This window comes from Embiotoca jacksoni, unplaced genomic scaffold, assembly GCF_022577435.1.
Source record: "Embiotoca jacksoni isolate LCO1_2020_lvr unplaced genomic scaffold, fEmbJac1.0.p SCAF_58, whole genome shotgun sequence".
Lineage (NCBI taxonomy): Eukaryota > Metazoa > Chordata > Actinopteri > Embiotocidae > Embiotoca > Embiotoca jacksoni.
The window spans coordinates 1268593-1289200 of record NW_027185412.1 but is presented as its reverse complement, the minus strand read 5'-3'; the positions used below and the strand labels follow the sequence as shown (position 1 = coordinate 1289200).

The 20608-nt window shown below is 45.6% G+C and overlaps 1 protein-coding gene across 2 annotated transcripts; it reads left to right on the top strand.

The window, feature by feature from the left end:
* Positions 1–250: 250 nt before the first annotated feature.
* Positions 251–18999, top strand: LOC138212668 (protein Atg16l2-like). Of its 2 annotated transcripts, none has more exons than XM_069173143.1 (17): positions 251–587; positions 2302–2359; positions 2457–2535; positions 2767–2840; positions 3396–3647; positions 3891–3956; positions 4304–4444; positions 4552–4654; positions 4738–4843; positions 4924–4994; positions 11320–11391; positions 11569–11689; positions 11779–11884; positions 13064–13216; positions 13432–13479; positions 15256–15357; positions 16035–18999. In XM_069173143.1, the coding sequence occupies exons 1-17, from the start codon at positions 431–433 to the stop codon at positions 16126–16128; spliced, it is 1803 nt and encodes a 600-aa protein (XP_069029244.1). In that variant the 5' UTR covers positions 251–430; the 3' UTR covers positions 16129–18999. The 2 variants fall into 2 exon arrangements, with proteins under 2 accessions (XP_069029244.1, XP_069029243.1); XM_069173142.1 differs by having other exon boundaries at positions 252–587; positions 4549–4654.
* Positions 19000–20608: the final 1609 nt, after the last annotated feature.

The window sequence follows — 20608 nt, the reverse complement described above, 5'->3', positions numbered from 1 at the left end:
CCGATTTTTGATGAAGCTGTCAATTTAAAAAAAAAAAAAAATCACTAAAAGCCTAAAAGTGCTTTTTCCTCCAGAATAAATGTTGACGTCTTCAGGTGAGCCTTTGGGGGCGTGTCCTGCACGGTGTGCTGGTTTTTGCTCCTCGACTCATAGGAGGAAGAGCTCAGAGCGGGCTGTGATTGGTGGAGAGCCCCGGCAGCTGGCTGCGTCAGCCCCGCCCACCGTCAGTGACGAACGTGAAAACAAAAAAGTTTTTTTTTTAAAACGGCAAAACAGACAAACACCACAGAAGAAGAAACAAACTTCACAAACAGGCGTGATGGCGGCGGCCGGAAGAACCGGAGCTCCGGCACGGAGCTCTCTGTGACATCAGGCCGGTCCGTGAGCGTCTGTCAGCGGGGAGCAGCATGAAGCCGACGCCCGCAGAGTCATGACGGATCCAGCCGGAGTGTCGCAGCGGAGCGGCCGGCTCCTGGCCCCGGGAGGCGGCGACAGGTCGGCGGAGACCTGGAAGGGACACATCGTCCGTCAGCTGAAGCACCGAGACGTGAGCCAGCACGTGATGTTCCAGGACCTGATCCGCGTCTGTACGACGACCGAGTGCAAGTTTTTCCCTTTTGAAGCCACAAGTCAACGCCGAGCCAAACTCCATTCAAAGATCTGTCAATTTAAGAGTTTACGAAACAAAAGGCTGTGCGTCGTTTCACTGGTCTCTTGAATCACAAACAGAAACAACAATAGGACATTTTTTGAATGGAGTTTGGTGCATTGAAATCCTGACTTTTTGTTGTCGTTAGAAACACGTGCACAAACCAAGCTAGCATGCAAACCCGCATTCAGTCTGGACTCCTGATGGATTCAAGGCGACATGAGCCGAACTCCGTTTACTAAACCTCCGCTTTCTGATCGTGATCACAAACCTGAGACTGATGTCAAACTTTCCATTCAAAACCAAAGAAAGAATGATAAAATGTCAAGTCAGGACTCGTTCAACAAGTCACAACGAAATACCACATACATTATATATCAACCAAACTCCGTTTGAAAATCTGCTTATTTCAACATCTTTATGTCATAACTAAAACTTGTTCTAGTATTCAGATATGAATCTCAACCAGCACAAACTAATATCTTTTCAATGGAGTTTGGTTCAGAGAAATCCGTCCTACTAGAAATGCACACACAAAATAAACACAGTTCAACCAAACCATTCAACATCTCAGTTTAATGTTTTCATCCCTGAAATAAAAACTCCAAAAACAATCAAAGGTTTTCTAAGGGAGGTTTGGTTGGGAGAAATCCTGCCCTTCTTCATATGCAAGAAATACATCAATCTAAAAACAAAACAGAAGTTTATTGTTAAGATTCCTGTGAAGTCAGATTTTTTTTTTAAATGATCCAAAACTCAAAATAAAATCTGAAAAACTGAGAGTTTGGTTCAGAGCAACGTCGCCTGGTGTCACACCTGAAATCACCGCAATTCAAAGTGTTATTGCGGTAGAGACTGTAAAGTATGTTTCAGATGGTGGTGAGCCAAACTCCATTTTAAAATCTACAAGTTTAAATTAACAGTTTGCTGTAAACTGTGAGCCTGAAATCACAGCACCTACAGGAAAATGACATGTTTTTTTAATGGAGTCTGGCTGGTAACTCCTCGCATGAAGTAAGTGTTTGAATTCTGACGATCGGTGAACAGCGACTTCCTTCATGTTGTTGACATTCTTTAGCAGGAAGTTGTCAGAAAGCTGAACCACACTTTGCTCCACTTCCTCTGAACAGTGACTCATGTGGGACGGATGATGGTTTAACATCTCAGACATCACGCAAATCATTTTCCTGCTCAAAATTCAAACCAGTTTTACCCCAAAGACAAAGAATAAAGTGTGACTCTTTAATAGGTCAAATTTTGAGTGGAGTTTGGTGGAGTAATGTCGGCCTACTCAAAGATCATGTCTAAATAATTTACGTTTCTATGAAATAAAGCCAATAAATCCAGAAAGACACTAAATTAAATTAGAAATGTAACATGAGGATTAAGATTTGAATCTGTCAGATTTTGAATGGAGTTTGGTGGGACTTTGACCTTGAAGCTAACGTTAGCATCTTGATTTAGATCAAAGATCTCTAGTCAGTTTTTATTTGAATTCAATGATTTTTTTTTTGCGTTTGTGTTCTTTCAGAATAAAGTCTGCACATTTTTATACGTCATAGTTGTTAACAGTTAATTCTTTATTTTATTTAAGACTTTATTTTGAAATCCAGACTGGTTCTGGTTCCTCTGACTCCCGTTTCTGTTCTCAGACACTCGACTGCTGGAGAAGACCAGTCTGACCAAAGGACTGCTGAGCTGCTCCGCCAGGTGACTCACCTGAGCTCCACCAGCTGACCTCTGACCTCTGACCTGGAGGCGTTTGGGTGTGTGAGAATGCTGAGGTGTGTTTGTTTTGTGTGTCCAGACGTCCCTCCGCCGACGGCAGCAGGACGCTCTCGTCTCTGCTGCAGCAGAACGAGCAGCTGAAGACGAGGACCGGAGAGGTGAGGACACGCCGCTGTTCTCCTGTTGACCTGCAGGTGGCGCTGACTCAGCAGCAGAGCAGTGAGGGGCGGAGCCACGGCAGGACAGGTTCTCTGAGAGGACGGTTCTCTGTTCCGTGTTTCTGTGGTGGAACCTCGAAACAGGAACATTAAATCCGTAGATAAACTGTCAGTCACAATCACATAACCACTTGACATTCAGGCCCCGCCCCCCTCTGTGTGTCCTTCCAGCTGGCCTATCAGGTGGTGGAGCTGCAGCAGCAGATTAAGATCAAAGAATGTGTTTTGGACAAGCAGCATTCCAGGTGAGAGACACACCTGAACTAGAACCAGAACTAGAACCGGTCCGCTCAGCTGGGAGACGCTGAGCGACGAGGACACGTCTGAGGACACATCTCAGGACACGTCTCAGGACGCGTCTGAGGACACGTCTCAGGACACGTCTCAGGACTCGTCTGAGGACACGTCTCAGGACACGTCTCAGGACTCGTCTGAGGACACATCTCAGGACACGTCTCAGGACGCGTCTGAGGACACGTCTCAGGACACGTCTCAGGACGCGTCTGAGGACACGTCTCAGGACACGTCTCAGGACTCGTCTGAGGACATTATTATTTATTTCCTAGAAATATTCAGTATTAATCAGTCAGAATTCTCTGAAAAACTATTTGAGAAAAAAATCAGATTAATGTGAAACTCATATTTAGATTTTTACCCAAAAATGTTTCAGACATTTTCCCAAATTGTTTTAAGATATAATTTTTTTTTCACTCCTGATATTCTGGTTATGATTTTCGATAAAAGCTGAAGTGTTTGTCGGAGGTTCGTCTCTGAGACCGTTTGAACTGTCGTCTCCTCAGACTGACGGAGGACGAGCAGCGGCTGGCGGGTGCGTTGGATTCCCGTCAGGAGCTGCAGAAGCAGGTGGAGCAGCTGCAGGAGCAGAACGGGGCGCTGAAGAACGAGTACGACGTCCTGCTGGAGCGGCGGAGACGGGCGGAGACGAGACTCCGCGAGGAGAAGTTGAGAGAGGGACACCTGCTGGAGGACATGATACACCTGAAGCAGCAGGCCGCCGCCCGCATGAACACCCGCAACGAGCGGCGCTCCAGGTACCTGAACGCACCTCACACCTGTCACACCTGTCCCTCACACACACACACACACACACACACACACACACACACACACACACACCTGTCCCTCACACACACACACACACACACACACACACACACACACACACACACACACACACACACACACACACACACACACACACACACACACACACCTGTTCAGGACCCTGAAGCAGGTAAATGTTTCACAGTTTGTGATGTTAATGTTTTTTTCAGAGCTCGAGCAGCGAACCTGCAGAAGGAGCTGCAGACTGCTGCCAGGTCAAAGGTCACCTTAGACAGGTGAGATTCTGATGATGTCATCGCACTCTTAATTACCTCCTTTAAAGATGACGATGATGCTGATGATGATGATGTGATGATGCTGATGATGATGATGATGCTGATGATGATGTGATGATGATGATGATGCTGATGATGATGATGATGCTGATGATGATGATGTGATGATGCTGATGATGATGATGATGCTGCTGGTGATGATGATGTGATGATGATGATGATGATGATGCTGATGATGATGATGATGCTGATGATGATGATGCTGGTGATGATGATGATGATGCTGGTGATGATGATGATGATTATGCTGATGATGATGATGATGATGAAGAAGCTGTTTGTTGTAGCTCCAGCGCTCCAACCTCCAGGTCGACGTCTCCGAAGAAGGAGAACGAGGACGCGTCGACGGAGCGGCGGCGCGCTCGGCTGTTCCGGTCAGCGTCGGTGACGTCACCGCGGATCTTCTCTTCCTTCAAGGAGCTGTTCGAGTGAGTCTCCGGGCGGGTTCTCTGGAGAACGTCTCGCAGCCGGAGAACGTTTGTTTGTAGAGACGTTCCAGAGAGTGAATGGATGAATGTGTGTATGATGTCAGCAGGAAGAGGCGGGGCCACTCGGTGTGCAGTCTGGAGGAGAATCTGGTTCTTCCTGTCAGGATCTGTGTCTCGGCCAGAGTCCCTGCTAGGGCTCTGCAAGTCCTGGTAACACACACACAGTTAAATCATCCAGCGTTTAACCAGAGACACTGCAGGACTTAAACCCCCCTCCCCCTCCCCACCCCCAGGAGGCCCACGAGCAGGGCATTAACGCGGTGCGGTTCAGCTCCAGCTCCGACCTGCTGGCAACCGGAGGAACCGACCGAGTCATCAAACTGTGGGAAGTCCGAGCAGGTAAACCGACCTCAGATCAGCATCTCTATCGTTCAATGTTGTTTGTTGATGTGTTGTGACCTCACTGATGATGTCATCAGGCTCGCTGACTCACAGAGCGACTCTGGACGGCAGCACGGAGGGCATCACCTGCATCGAGTTCGACCCCATGGTGAGTAGAAACCTAAAATACACAGGTTAAAGTAACACTGCAATGTTTTACAGTACGATGTGTAACGGTACGATGTGTTACGGTACGATGTGTTACGGTACGATGTGTTACGGTACGATGTTTTACGGTGCGATGTGTTACGGTGCGATGTGTTACGGTACGATGTGTTACGGTGCGATGTGTAACGGTACGATGTTTTACGGTACGATCTTTTACGGTACGATGTGTTACGGTACGATGTTTTACGGTACGATGTTTTACTGTACGATGTGTTACGGTACGATGTTTTACGGTGCGATGTGTTACGGTACGATGTGTTACGGTACGATGTGTTACGGTGCGATGTGTTACGGTGCGATGTGTTACGGTGCGATGTGTAACGGTGCGATGTTTTACGGTACGATCTTTTACGGTACGATGTGTTACGGTACGATGTTTTACGGTACGATGTTTTACGGTACGATGTGTTACGGTACGATGTGTAACGGTGCGATGTGTTACGGTACGATGTGTTACGGTACGATGTTTTACGGTACGATGTTTTACGGTACGATGTGTAACGGTACGATGTGTTACGGTGCGATGTGTTACGGTACGATGTCTTACGGTACGATGTTTTACGGTACGATGTGTAACGGTACGATGTTTTACGGTACGATGTGTAACGGTGCGATGTGTTACGGTACGATGTGTTACGGTACGATGTGTTACGGTACGATGTTTTACGGTACGATGTGTAACGGTACGATGTGTTACGGTGCGATGTGTTACGGTACGATGTGTTACGGTACGATGTTTTACGGTGCGATGTGTAACGGTGCGATGTGTAACGGTGCGATGTGTTACGGTGCGATGTGTTACGGTGCGATGTTTCACGGTGCGATGTGTTACGGTGCGATGTGTAACGGTGCGATGTGTTACGGTGCGATGTGTTACGGTGCGATGTTTCACGGTGCGATGTGTTACGGTGCGATGTGTTACGGTGCGATGTTTCACGGTGCGATGTTTTACGGTACGATGTTTTACGGTACGATGTGTTACGGTGCGATGTTTCACGGTGCGATGTTTCACGGTGCGATGTTTTACGGTACGATGTGTTACGGTGCGATGTGTTACGGTGCGATGTGTTACGGTGCGATGTTTCACGGTGCGATGTTTTACGGTACGATGTTTCACGGTGCGATGTGTTACGGTGCGATGTGTTACGGTGCGATGTTTCACGGTGCGATGTTTCACGGTGCGATGTTTTACGGTACGATGTGTTACGGTGCGATGTTTCACGGTACGATGTGTTACGGTGCGATGTGTTACGGTGCGATGTTTCACGGTGCGATGTTTCACGGTACGATGTTTTACGGTGCGATGTGTTACGGTGCGATGTGTTACGGTGCGATGTGTTACGGTGCGATGTTTTACGGTGCGATGTTTTACGGTGCGGTGTTACGGTGCGATGTGTTACGGTGCGATGTGTTACGGTGCGATGTGTAACGGTGCGATGTGTAACGGTGCGATGTTTTACGGTACGATGTTTTACGGTGCGATGTGTTACGGTGCGATGTGTTACGGTGCGATGTGTAACGGTGCGATGTGTAACGGTACGATGTGTAACGGTGCGATGTGTTACGGTGCGATGTGTTACGGTACGATGTGTTACGGTACGATGTTTTACGGTACGATGTTTTACGGTACGATGTGTAACGGTACGATGTGTTACGGTGCGATGTGTTACGGTACGATGTGTTACGGTACGATGTTTTACGGTACGATGTGTAACGGTGCGATGTGTTACGGTGCGATGTGTTACGGTGCGATGTTTCACGGTGCGATGTGTTACGGTGCGATGTGTTACGGTGCGATGTTTCACGGTGCGATGTTTTACGGTGCGATGTTTTACGGTGCGATGTGTTACGGTGCGATGTGTTACGGTGCGATGTGTAACGGTGCGATGTTTTACGGTACGATGTGTAACGGTGCGATGTGTTACGGTGCGATGTGTTACGGTGCGATGTGTTACGGTACGATGTTTTACGGTACGATGTGTAACGGTACGATGTGTTACGGTGCGATGTGTTACGGTACGATGTGTTACGGTACGATGTTTTACGGTACGATGTGTAACGGTGCGATGTGTTACGGTGCGATGTGTTACGGTGCGATGTTTCACGGTGCGATGTTTCACGGTGCGATGTTTCACGGTGCGATGTTTCACGGTACGATGTTTTACGGTACGATGTTTTACGGTGCGATGTGTTACGGTACGATGTTTTACGGTACGATGTGTAACGGTACGATGTGTTACGGTGCGATGTGTTACGGTGCGATGTGTTACGGTACGATGTTTTACGGTACGATGTTTTACGGTACGATGTGTAACGGTGCGATGTGTTACGGTGCGATGTTTTACGGTACGATGTGTTACGGTACGATGTTTTACGGTGCGATGTGTTACGGTACGATGTGTTACGGTACGATGTTTTACGGTGCGATGTGTAACGGTGCGATGTGTTACGGTGCGATGTTTCACGGTGCGATGTGTTACGGTGCGATGTGTAACGGTGCGATGTGTTACGGTGCGATGTGTTACGGTGCGATGTTTCACGGTGCGATGTGTTACGGTGCGATGTGTTACGGTGCGATGTTTCACGGTGCGATGTGTTACGGTGCGATGTTTTACGGTGCGATGTTTTACGGTACGATGTGTTACGGTGCGATGTTTCACGGTGCGATGTGTTACGGTGCGATGTGTTACGGTGCGATGTTTCACGGTGCGATGTTTTACGGTGCGATGTGTTACGGTGCGATGTGTTACGGTGCGATGTGTTACGGTGCGATGTGTTACGGTGCGATGTTTTACGGTGCGGTGTTACGGTGCGATGTTTCACGGTGCGATGTGTTACGGTGCGATGTTTTACGGTACGATGTGTAACGGTGCGATGTTTTACGGTACGATGTTTTACGGTGCGATGTGTTACGGTGCGATGTGTTACGGTGCGATGTGTAACGGTGCGATGTTTTACGGTACGATGTGTAACGGTGCGATGTGTTACGGTACGATGTGTTACGGTACGATGTGTTACGGTACGATGTTTTACGGTACGATGTGTTACGGTGCGATGTGTTACGGTGCGATGTGTTACGGTACGATGTGTTACGGTACGATGTTTTACGGTGCGATGTGTAACGGTGCGATGTTTTACGGTACGATGTGTAACGGTGCGATGTGTTACGGTGCGATGTTTCACGGTGCGATGTGTTACGGTGCGATGTTTCACGGTGCGATGTGTTACGGTGCGATGTTTCACGGTACGATGTTTCACGGTACGATGTTTTACGGTACGATGTGTTACGGTGCGATGTGTTACGGTGCGATGTGTTACGGTGCGATGTTTTACGGTGCGATGTGTTACGGTGCGATGTTTTACGGTACGATGTGTTACGGTGCGATGTTTTACTGTGCGATGTGTTACGGTGCGATGTTTTACGGTGCGATGTGTTACGGTGCGATGTTTTACGGTGCGATGTTTTACGGTGCGATGTGTTACGGTGCGGTGTTACGGTACGATGTGTTACGGTGCGATGTGTTACGGTGCGATGTGTTACGGTGCGATGTGTAACGGTGCGATGTGTAACGGTACGATGTGTTACGGTGCGATGTGTTACGGTGCGATGTGTTACGGTGCGATGTGTTACGGTGCGATGTGTAACGGTGCGATGTGTAACGGTGCGATGTGTTACGGTGCGATGTGTTACGGTGCGATGTGTTACGGTGCGATGTGTAACGGTGCGATGTGTAACGGTGCGATGTGTAACGGTACGATGTGTTACGGTGCGATGTTTTACTGTGCGATGTTTTACGGTACGATGTGTTACGGTGCGATGTGTTACGGTGCGATGTGTTACGGTGCGATGTGTTACGGTGCGATGTTTCACGGTACGATGTGTTACGGTACGATGTTTCACGGTGCGATGTTTCACGGTGCGATGTTTTACGGTGCGATGTGTTACGGTGCGATGTGTAACGGTACGATGTTTTACGGTACGATGTTTTACGGTGCGATGTGTAACGGTGCGATGTGTAACGGTGCGATGTGTTACGGTACGATGTGTTACGGTACGATGTTTTACGGTACGATGTTTTACGGTACGATGTGTAACGGTACGATGTGTTACGGTGCGATGTGTTACGGTGCGATGTGTTACGGTACGATGTGTTACGGTACGATGTTTTACGGTGCGATGTGTAACGGTGCGATGTTTTACGGTACGATGTGTAACGGTGCGATGTGTTACGGTGCGATGTGTTACGGTGCGATGTTTCACGGTGCGATGTGTTACGGTGCGATGTGTTACGGTGCGATGTTTTACGGTGCGATGTTTTACGGTGCGATGTGTTACGGTGCGATGTTTTACGGTACGATGTTTTACGGTACGATGTGTAACGGTACGATGTGTAACGGTACGATGTGTAACGGTGCGATGTTTTACGGTGCGATGTGTAACGGTGCGATGTGTAACGGTGCGATGTGTTACGGTGCGATGTGTTACGGTGCGATGTTTCACGGTGCGATGTGTTACGGTGCGATGTGTTACGGTGCGATGTGTTACGGTACGATGTTTTACGGTACGATGTGTAACGGTGCGATGTGTTACGGTACGATGTTTTACGGTACGATGTTTTACGGTACGATGTGTAACGGTACGATGTGTAACGGTGCGATGTGTTACGGTGCGATGTGTAACGGTGCGATGTGTAACGGTGCGATGTGTTACGGTGCGATGTGTTACGGTGCGATGTTTCACGGTGCGATGTGTTACGGTGCGATGTGTAACGGTGCGATGTGTTACGGTGCGATGTTTCACGGTGCGATGTGTTACGGTGCGATGTGTTACGGTGCGATGTTTCACGGTGCGATGTTTCACGGTACGATGTTTTACGGTACGATGTGTTACGGTGCGATGTGTTACGGTGCGATGTGTTACGGTGCGATGTGTTACGGTGCGATGTGTTACGGTGCGATGTTTCACGGTGCGATGTGTTACGGTGCGATGTTTTACGGTGCGATGTGTTACGGTGCGATGTTTTACGGTGCGATGTGTAACGGTACGATGTTTTACGGTGCGATGTGTTACGGTGCGATGTGTTACGGTGCGATGTGTTACGGTACGATGTTTTACGGTACGATGTGTAACGGTGCGATGTGTTACGGTATGATGTGTTACGGTACGATGTGTTACGGTACGATGTTTTACGGTACGATGTTTCACGGTGCGATGTGTTACGGTGCGATGTTTTACGGTGCGATGTGTAACGGTACGATGTTTTACGGTGCGATGTGTTACGGTGCGATGTGTTACGGTGCGATGTGTAACGGTACGATGTTTTACGGTACGATGTGTAACGGTGCGATGTGTTACGGTACGATGTGTTACGGTACGATGTGTTACGGTACGATGTTTTACGGTACGATGTTTTACGGTACGATGTGTAACGGTGCGATGTGTTACGGTGCGATGTGTTACGGTACGATGTGTTACGGTACGATGTTTTACGGTGCGATGTGTAACGGTACGATTTGTAACGGTGCGATGTGTTACGGTGCGATGTGTTACGGTGCGATGTTTCATGGTGCGATGTGTTACGGTGCGATGTGTTACGGTGCGATGTGTTACGGTGCGATGTTTCACGGTGCGATGTGTTACGGTGCGATGTTTCACGGTGCGATGTTTCACGGTACGATGTTTTACGGTGCGATGTGTTACGGTGCGATGTGTTACGGTGCGATGTGTTACGGTACGATGTGTAACGGTGCGATGTGTTACGGTGCGATGTGTTACGGTGCGATGTGTTACGGTGCGATGTTTTACGGTACGATGTGTTACGGTGCGATGTTTCACGGTGCGACGTGTTACGGTGCGACGTGTTACGGTGCGATGTGTTACGGTGCGATGTTTTACGGTACGATGTGTAACGGTACGATGTTTTACGGTGCGATGTGTTACGGTGCGATGTGTTACGGTACGATGTGTTACGGTGCGATGTTTCACGGTACGATGTGTTACGGTGCGATGTTTTACGGTGCGATGTGTTACGGTACGATGTGTAACGGTACGATGTGTTACGGTACGATGTGTAACGGTACGATGTTTTACGGTACGATGTGTTACGGTGCGATGTTTCACGGTACGATGTGTTACGGTGCGATGTTTTACGGTGCGATGTGTTACGGTACGATGTTTTACGGTACGATGTGTTGAAGTGTGTTTGACAGATGAATGTTTTACAGTGTAATGTTTTACTTTTTGTACGGCGACGTTTGACTTTCAGGGTTCGAGGATCCTCGCAGCGTCGTACGATAAGTCGGCATTGTTGTGGCGGCTAGATGACTCCGTTCCCAAGGTAACCACGTCAACCCACTGACACCAGCAGCTAAATATCTTCAGTTAAATGATATTAAATCTGTCCGTCCGTCTGTCTGTCTCTGTCTGTCTGTCTCTCTGTCCGTCTGTCTCTCTGTCTGTCTGTCTCTCTGTCTGTCTGTGTCTGTCTGTCTGTCTGCCTGTCTGTGTCTCTCAGGTGACTCTCACAGGTCACAGGAGGAAGGTAACAGCAGCGAGGTTCAGCAGTTTCCTCCACCAGGTGGTGACAGGAAGTGCGGACCGAACCGTGCGACTGTGGGACCTGCACAGAGCTGCCTGTGAGTCACAGTCCATACTTGCTGCTGATTGGCTGAGCAGGCGTTGGTTAACGTGGAGCGTGTATTTAAAGCAGACTCTGTCCCTGCAGGTGTGCAGTTAGCTGAAGTGGCGTCGTACGTCAGTGACCTGGTCTGTTCAGAGAACTGCATCATCAGCGGACACTACGACTGCAAGATCAGGGTCTGGGACTCCAGGTGAACCTTCACATCACTTCATTTACCACTTCATTTACGTTCACTTCATTCATCACTTCATTTACCTTCACTTCATTCATCACTTCATTTACCTTCACTTCATTTACCTTCACTTCATTCATCACTTCATTTACCTTCACTTCATTCATCACTTCATTTACCTTCACTTCATTTACCTTCACTTCATTCATCACTTCATTCATCACTTCATTTACCTTCACTTCATTCATCACTTCATTTACCTTCACTTCATTTACCACTTCATTTACCTTCACTTCATTCATCACTTCATTTACCTTCACTTCATTCATCACTTCATTTACCACTTCATTTACCTTCACTTCATTCATCACTTCATTTACCTTCACTTCATTTACCACTTCATTTACCTTCACTTCATTCATCACTTCATTCATCACTTCATTTACCTTCACTTCATTTACCTTCACTTCATTCATCACTTCATTTACCTTCACTTCATTTACCACTTCATTTACCTTCACTTCATTCATCACTTCATTCATCACTTCATTTACCTTCACTTCATTTACCACTTCATTTACCTTCACTTCATTCATCACTTCATTTACCTTCACTTCATTTACCTTCACTTCATTCATCACTTCATTTACCTTCTAAGCAAACCGTGTCCCTCCTTCACCACATCACAGCCTCACTTTTTCACTCTTTCACCACTTCACTTCCTTCCTGTCACTCAGTAGAATCTCCTCTGGCTTTAATGTAGAGCCTATGAAGCTTCTCATTTGTTTCCATGGCGACTTCCCATCTCCTTGTTACCTAGCAGCAGCTCAGCTCACAGGACGCAGAGTCTGAACCACCAGATGATTGACAGCTCTGTCCTCCAAACAGTACAAAGTAAATCAAACAGATTGACTTTAGATCAAACTCAGAGTTTAAATATCTGTTAGTGAGTGACATCATGATCCTCCTGTTCTCTGATTGGTCGGCACACTCCTGAAAGTTTTGGATGTTTTTTTTTAACCATCAAATGTTTAAAAAAAACAAAAAACGTTTAAGTTAAAACAGAAAAGATTTTTTTTTTTTTTTTTTATCCACTGAGAAAAACACATCAGGAATTTAAAATAAAGTAAGAACCTAACCTAAACAATGGAATGTGTCGGGTCAATAAAGTTGATCAGGTGGTCTCCTGGTGTTCAGAGCGGTGAGCTGCGTTCAGGAACTTCCTGCTCGGGGGAAAGTCACCTCGCTGGACCTCAGCTCGGACCACCGCCAGCTGCTCAGCTGTTGCCGTGACGACTGCCTCCAGCTGGTTGACCTGAGGAGGTGGAGCAACGACCGCATGTGCTTCAGGTAGAACGGATAGACTGTTTGTTATTGATCGACGTATTGATTAATCAATGTATTGATTGGTTGATCGATGTATCGATTGGTTGATCGATGTATCGATTGGTTGATTGATGGATATATTGATTGATGGATGTATTGATTAATGGATGTATTGATTGACAGGTGTATTGATTGATGGATGTATTGATTGACAGATGTATTGATTGTGTTTGTCTCAGAGCTGACGGGTTTAAATGTGGCAGCGACAGCACCAAAGCTGTGATCAGGTGAGTCTGAACATCAATGATATCTTCTAAAGTAAACACTTATTTCATTATTGATTATTTAGTATTCATTCCATAAAATGTGTCGACTGAACAACAGTATGTTTAGGCCTGTTTTAGACCTGTTTTAGGCCTGTTTTAGACCTGCTTTAGACCTGTTTTAGGCCTGTTTTAGGCCTGTTTCAGGCCTGTTTTAGGCCTGTTTTAGACCTGTTTTAGGCCTGTTTTAGACCTGTTTTAGACCTGTTTTAGGCCTGTTTTAGACCTGTTTTAGGCCTGTTTTAGACCTGCTTTAGACCTGTTTTAGGCCTGTTTTAGGCCTGTTTCAGGCCTGTTTTAGGCCTGTTTTAGACCTGTTTTAGGCCTGTTTTAGACCTGTTTTAGACCTGTTTTAGACCTGTTTTAGGCCTGTTTTAGGCCTGTTTCAGGCCTGTTTTAGGCCTGTTTTAGACCTGTTTTAGGCCTGTTTTAGACCTGTTTTAGACCTGTTTTAGGCCTGTTTTAGACCTGTTTTAGACCTGTTTTAGGCCTGTTTTAGACCTGTTTTAGGCCTGTTTTAGGCCTGTTTTAGGCCTGTTTTAGGCCTGTTTTAGACCTGTTTTAGGCCTGTTTTAGACCTGTTTTAGGCCTGTTTTAGGCCTGTTTTAGGCCTGTTTTAGACCTGTTTTAGGCCTGTTTTAGGCCTGTTTTAGACCTGTTTTAGGCCTGTTTTAGACCTGTTTTAGGCCTGTTTTAGACCTGTTTTAGGCCTGTTTTAGACCTGTTTTAGGCCTGTTTTAGGCCTGTTTTAGACCTGTTTTAGACCTGTTTTAGGCCTGTTTTAGACCTGTTTTAGGCCTGTTTTAGGCCTGTTTTAGACCTGTTTTAGACCTGTTTTAGGCCTGTTTTAGACCTGTTTTAGGCCTGTTTTAGGCCTGTTTTAGACCTGTTTTAGGCCTGTTTTAGACCTGTTTTAGGCCTGTTTTAGGCCTGTTTTAGGCCTGTTTTAGGCCTGTTTTAGGCCTGTTTTAGACCTGTTTTAGACCTGTTTTAGGCCTGTTTTAGGCCTGTTTTAGACCTGTTTTAGGCCTGTTTTAGACCTGTTTTAGGCCTGTTTTAGACCTGTTTTAGGCCTGTTTTAGGCCTGTTTTAGACCTGTTTTAGACCTGTTTTAAGCCTGTTTTAGGCCTGTTTTAGACCTGTTTTAGACCTGTTTTGGCCTGTTTTAAGCCTTTTTGACCTGTTTTGGACTATCCTGTTAGTGACTGACTACAAAGAGTCAGAACCAGACAGTAACCGAGGCTGACCACGCTGACTTGAGCCCGTAGGACTGCTGTCGTCTCAGCGACTCCTCTGGGTGAAATAACAATGTCGGCAGAGCTCCCGCTGACACGTCCAATCAAAACACTGAGCGAGATAAAAATAGAGAGGGGGGGGGGGACAAGATACTGTGTGGTTCATTTTCTGCAGTTTCCATGACGACAGCAGGACGGAGAAGCTTTGTGTGTGTTCAGCTCTCTGAGTGAAACACTGAATATATAAATGTGTTTCAGTCGGTTCCCTGCTGGTTCCACACAGAACCTGTGATGAGCAGCTGGCAGATGGTCTCCGGAGGACGTTCACGCTTACAGGAACCTTCTGATCTCCTGTTTTAATGTCACAACAGTCAGGATGTGTGTTAACCTGAAAATACGGCAATTTAGGAGTTATTTCATTTTAAAACCCATCAACTCTCCGTTTGTAACGCAGAGTTTCTATAAAATCCTCCACATGTTCTGACCAGACGTTCTCTCTCTGCAGTCCGGACGGCTGCTACCTCGCTGCCGGATCAGCGGACGGCGCCGTTTACATCTGGAACGTCTCCACCGGCAACCTGGAGACCCGCCTACCAGACAAACACAGGTAACAGCCTGAAGATCACTGGATCAACAAAAACATTCAGTTCACTGTAAGGTTCGATAGAAAGATGAAAGGCTCCGCGACGTTTCCCTGAGGGACGCCAGATCATAACTTTCAATTAAAAGTGTATTTTAATGTCTTTGTTTGGTTTAATGGGATAATAAAGTTTCCAGATGAACTCCAGGAGTTAAATAAGAATATTTAATTTGTTTTTACTTTGAATAATGTTTACTAAATATTTCTGACTTTTATTTTAATGAAATTAAAAGATCAGAACTCTACATCAAATATATCATAAAATATAAAAAGTAAACATTAATAGAACATAAAATAAAAAACGTGACTAAAACCACACATCAAATTTTGAAATAAACATGAATGACACAGAATATGAATTTTAAACAAAATATAAATGAAAAATTACAGAAAATATAAAAATAAACAAAACAAACAATAAATAAAAATCATTAATAAAACATAAAATATAAATGAAAAGCATAAATCAAATATGACTAAAGCAGCTCTGTGTCGTCAGCGATCGACCGACGGACTGCAGAATAAATCATGTTTCACTGTTTGAGTGTTTCTGTAGATCTCTGAGGTTGAACAGAAGACTCGGGGCCCCACGACGCCCCCTGGAGGGACCGCGCAGAACTAAATGTGTCTCTGTCCCCTCTCAGTTTGTCCATCAGCGCCGTGTCCTGGTCTCTGTCCGGGGAATACGTCGTCAGCGTGGACAAGAGCAGGCGGGCCGTCCTCTGGAGCGACATCTGACGAGGTCCACGACGAGGTCACGTTGTCACGGCAACACCTGCACAACACACTTCGGGTTCATAAAGGGAACTGATCTGAGAGCTGCTGAAGGAACACGCGTCCTTTTTTTAAGCTATTTATTGACGGGAATAAAAGGGACGTGAAATTTCTGCTTTAATAGAAACGTTAACAAAAGAAACGTTTTTTTAAGCTTTTAAATGTAAAAGAGAAAAGAAAGGAAACCTGCAAACAAACATCCGAGTTTGACACGTATTTTATTAAAAACAGCATCACGACACAGACGTGGTCGACTTAAATCAGATACAAAGCTTTAAAAAAACTGCATAAAAGGTTAAGATTTATATACATAAATCATATCAGCCCACGTGTTCATTTCTCAACTCACTCACAGATTGTCTTTTTGGTTTTTTTATTTGTTTTAAATTACAGAAAAACGACAGAGTCCTGAAACTTTTTTGGGGACTAAAGTCTGGAAACTTTCTAAAGAACTAAAAGTTCCTTCAACCTTTGTCATCACTCAGCTGATGTTTCAATAAGTAACGTGTTTTATTACGTCATCTTCCTAAACACCACAGACTGGATGTTAAAGTGGACGGAGAGCTGCAGAAGTGTCTTCATCTGCAATACCAGCGAGTGCCACTAGAGGTCGGCTCCAAAAAGCCTCCGGCTCCATAGACTCCCATTCAACTTCTCTCATCAAATCCAAAGTGAATAAAATGTGTCCATCAGTTATCTCGGTGTTGTTAGCTAAAGTCACTCCTTCTTATTAGTTTTCTGGAGGTCCATCTGAAAATAATCCCTCATTCATTAGAAAAGAAGATTCAAGAAGACCTGTTTTTGGGGGCGTGTCTGTTTGATTGACAGCCCTGTGGTGAAGTCAGGTTACAGCTATCGGTGGGCGGGAGGTAGTATCGTCAGGTTTCCAATCAGATCGGTCAGATCCACCACTGGCTCCTCCCCCAGCTTGTCCAAATATGGTCACTGACATCACTGATGGTCGATGACATCACTGATGGTCCCTGCCCGGTGAACACTTGAGGAAACCTGGACTTCAGTGTTTCGCTCTGAACTGTTCGAAGGATGAAATCCAGCCGTGTAGATCAGACGTTTGACTCGGTTGTGTTCGGGTCGGTCTTCTTCTGGTCCTGTCGGACCGCTTCGAGCTCTCAGCGCTGGATTTACATTTAAAAGGCGTCTCCATTAATCCTCTGTTTGGCCTTTTGGCTTTGAAGAGGGAGGTCAGCGGCTTCAAAGAGAATTGCTGCCAGCTCAGAGAGAGTTCTGAATGATTCTGATTGGTTCTGAATGATTCTGAATGGTTCTGAATGATTCTGATTGGTCCTGAATGGTTCTGAATGATTCTGATTGGTTCTGAATGATTCTGAATGGTTCTGATTGGTTCGGAATGGTTCTGAATTATTCTGATTGGTTCTGAATGGTTCTGAATGATTCTGAATGGTTCTGATTGGTTCTGAATGATTCTGAATGGTTCTGAATGGTCACCGCAGGAGGCCGTCGGAAGGGTTAAATGAGGCCTTTAAATACTAGAATATCAGGGATCAGATTCTCTCTTTATATCAAACCCAGATGTCCGAACGGGTCGAAGCGGCGCCAGTTTAAACAGACTGAAACACTTTCAATAGATAAACCTGTCATGTTTATTCATTTAAACTCTCTGTGCTGCAGCGCCCCCTGCTGGGTGGAGTTGCTCATGAACCAAAACAAAAGTCTGGACCTAATAAACACAATTATTACTAATCTCATATGTTTAATAAAAGCATTCCTCTACTCCTATAAATGAACTAATCGTAAAGTCTGATGTGTTTATTTCTGATCTTTGGAGACTGACTCTCTGCTGGAGCCTCTAGTGGACATTCGAGGAACTGCAGCTTCATGTTTCAGCCCCGAAAACCTTTAACAACAGAAACATGACGATGATAGAAATGAAAATATTTCCCAGATGTTGATGTGATTTTTATCCACAAACATCTGGCTGGTTGTTGTTTTGTTTTTTATTACATTTGATGGCGACACGCAGTGAATGAGCTACGATGGCGAACTTTCTGCTCTGATGTCACCAAAGTGAACTGATTCTGAATTGGGTCCTGGTTCTGGTCCATCCGGGTCCGAGGAATCCAGGACTCCCTGATATCCGTAGATGAGCGCTTACTTTAGAAATAAAAAAGCTCATTTGTTGTTTTCTTGATCTGTTTGTAAACTTCGCTCTGATTCTCTGAATATTTCTGATGATTTGCTGTTTGATTGGTGACTTGATGACATTCAGTGAGTTTTATACTCTGAGATCTGAGAGCTTTGTTTTATTGCAAGAAAACCAACTGTTTGTTTGTTTTTGTTTTTTGATTCTCATCTTATTTATTTGGTGAATTTGTGTCGCTCGTTGCTTCTGGGGATTTTAAAAGGGAGTTTATCTGAAGAAACGTTGAAATATATACGGAGACAAACAGCCGATCGACAGATTTACGATGTTTTTAGTCGAATTAACGTTCGATTCGGGTTTTAAAAAATGTTTTAATATATTTTTCATGATCAAGACCTCGATATACACTGAGTGTCACATTTTACACCGTAAAACCATCAGCGCCCCCTGGTGGACGTATTTATCTTTGTTTCCCTCGACTCCAACATCTCCGAGCCTCGAACGTCTCCGAGCTTCGAACGTCTCCGAGCCTCGAACCCCCGGTTGGGTAACTTCAGGTGGTTTTCTGTGTTCGAGCTCCTCCTCCTCCTCCTCCTCTCTGCTCCTCTAACGGTGTGTTTTGTGTCAGCGGAGGATGAAAAGTGTTGTTAATGTTTCTAATGTTTACACTCTGCTGTAACTGTCCCAGTCTCTAATAAACTCCTTCTAATGTCCTTCATCCTGTCGTCCTCACTGCTCCGAGGCTTCACGTCAAACTGTCAGATTTTTTAAATACGAGGTGGCGATGACGAGAAGCTTCGGCGCTGCAGGCGGCTTCACACTGAGGTCATTAATGAGGAAACGAGAAGCAGCTGCTGCCTCCGAACCGACCGACCTCTGACCTGCAGACACGGATCACCGAGCCGGAACCAGAGACTGACGAACCACCGGGAGAACTTCACAGACCAGAACCAACAACACACATGAAGAGGTTCTGAGTCTGGACCATCAGCTGCTGGAGGTTCCTGTCAGGCCTGATGATGATGATGAGGATGGTGATGGTGATGGTGATGATGATGAGGATGGTGATGATGATGAGGATGATGATGAGGATGATGATGAGGATGATGATGGTGATAGTGGTGATGGTGATCGTGATGGTGGTGATGATGATGATGGTGGTGGTGATGATGGTGGTGGTGGTGATGATGATGATGGTGGTGATGATGATGACGGTGATGATGGTGGTGATGATGATGATGGTGGTGATGATGATGATGATGATGATGATGATGAAGGTTCTCCAGAACAGTGTCAGATGTTGTGAGAACTGCTTGGAGGAGCTTCATGTGGAGTTTATAATGTTTCAGTAGAAAGCAGACATCAGAGTTTCATCTGCAAACAAACAGACATTCACATTCATTCCAACAGTAGAGAAAGATGTCGTAAAACAAACAAATAAAACATAAAAAACAACAGGTACTAAAACCAGACAGCAGGGGGCGACGTAGAGGTTAGTTTGACTAAACGACTTTGTTATAAGCGTGAACAGAAACCGCAGATCGAACATCGTCAGGAAGAACGTTCCACAGGAAACGTACAGCTGAATGTCATCGTGCAAAATCATTGACTGTATATAAAACATAATAATAACTGGGGGCTGTCTCCATAGACTCCATCTGTAGTACCTCTGAGGACCACTAGGACTGTCTCCATAGACTCCATCTGTAGTACCTCTGAGGACCACTAGGGGCTGTCTCCATAGATTCCATCTGTAGTACCTCTGAGGACCACTAGGGGCTGTCTCCATAGACTCCATCTGTAGTACCACTGAGGACCACTAGGACTGTCTCCATCGACTCCATCTGTAGTACCACTGAGGACCACTATGGGCTGTAGTGTAGTGGACGGGCGTGTCTATTACACGCTTTGCTGTGAAACTGGGTTGGATTGCCGCTTTATATTTGTTCATAATTTGACCTCATGGAAGCGAATCCGATGTAAACATTAGAGGACCAAACACGCAGCTCTGAGGAACACCACAACAAGGAGCTGCAGATTCAAACGTGTCAAAACTAAACGACTCAAGTCTCGAACAAAAAAGTTTGACACCAGAGCATCGTTACAGATAAACAGCTGAGAGCTTCATTATTTATATTATTATTATTATTATATTTACAATTATAATAATAATAATAATGATTAGAAATGAATTTTAAAAATCCGTTTTATTGCCGTGATATTTCACAGATGTTTCTCTGAACACGAGTCGTTAGAATTTGAGCAGTTCAGAGTTTGTTTGTCTCCTGAAGGACAGACGGGTGGACGGCGGAGGTCAGAGTC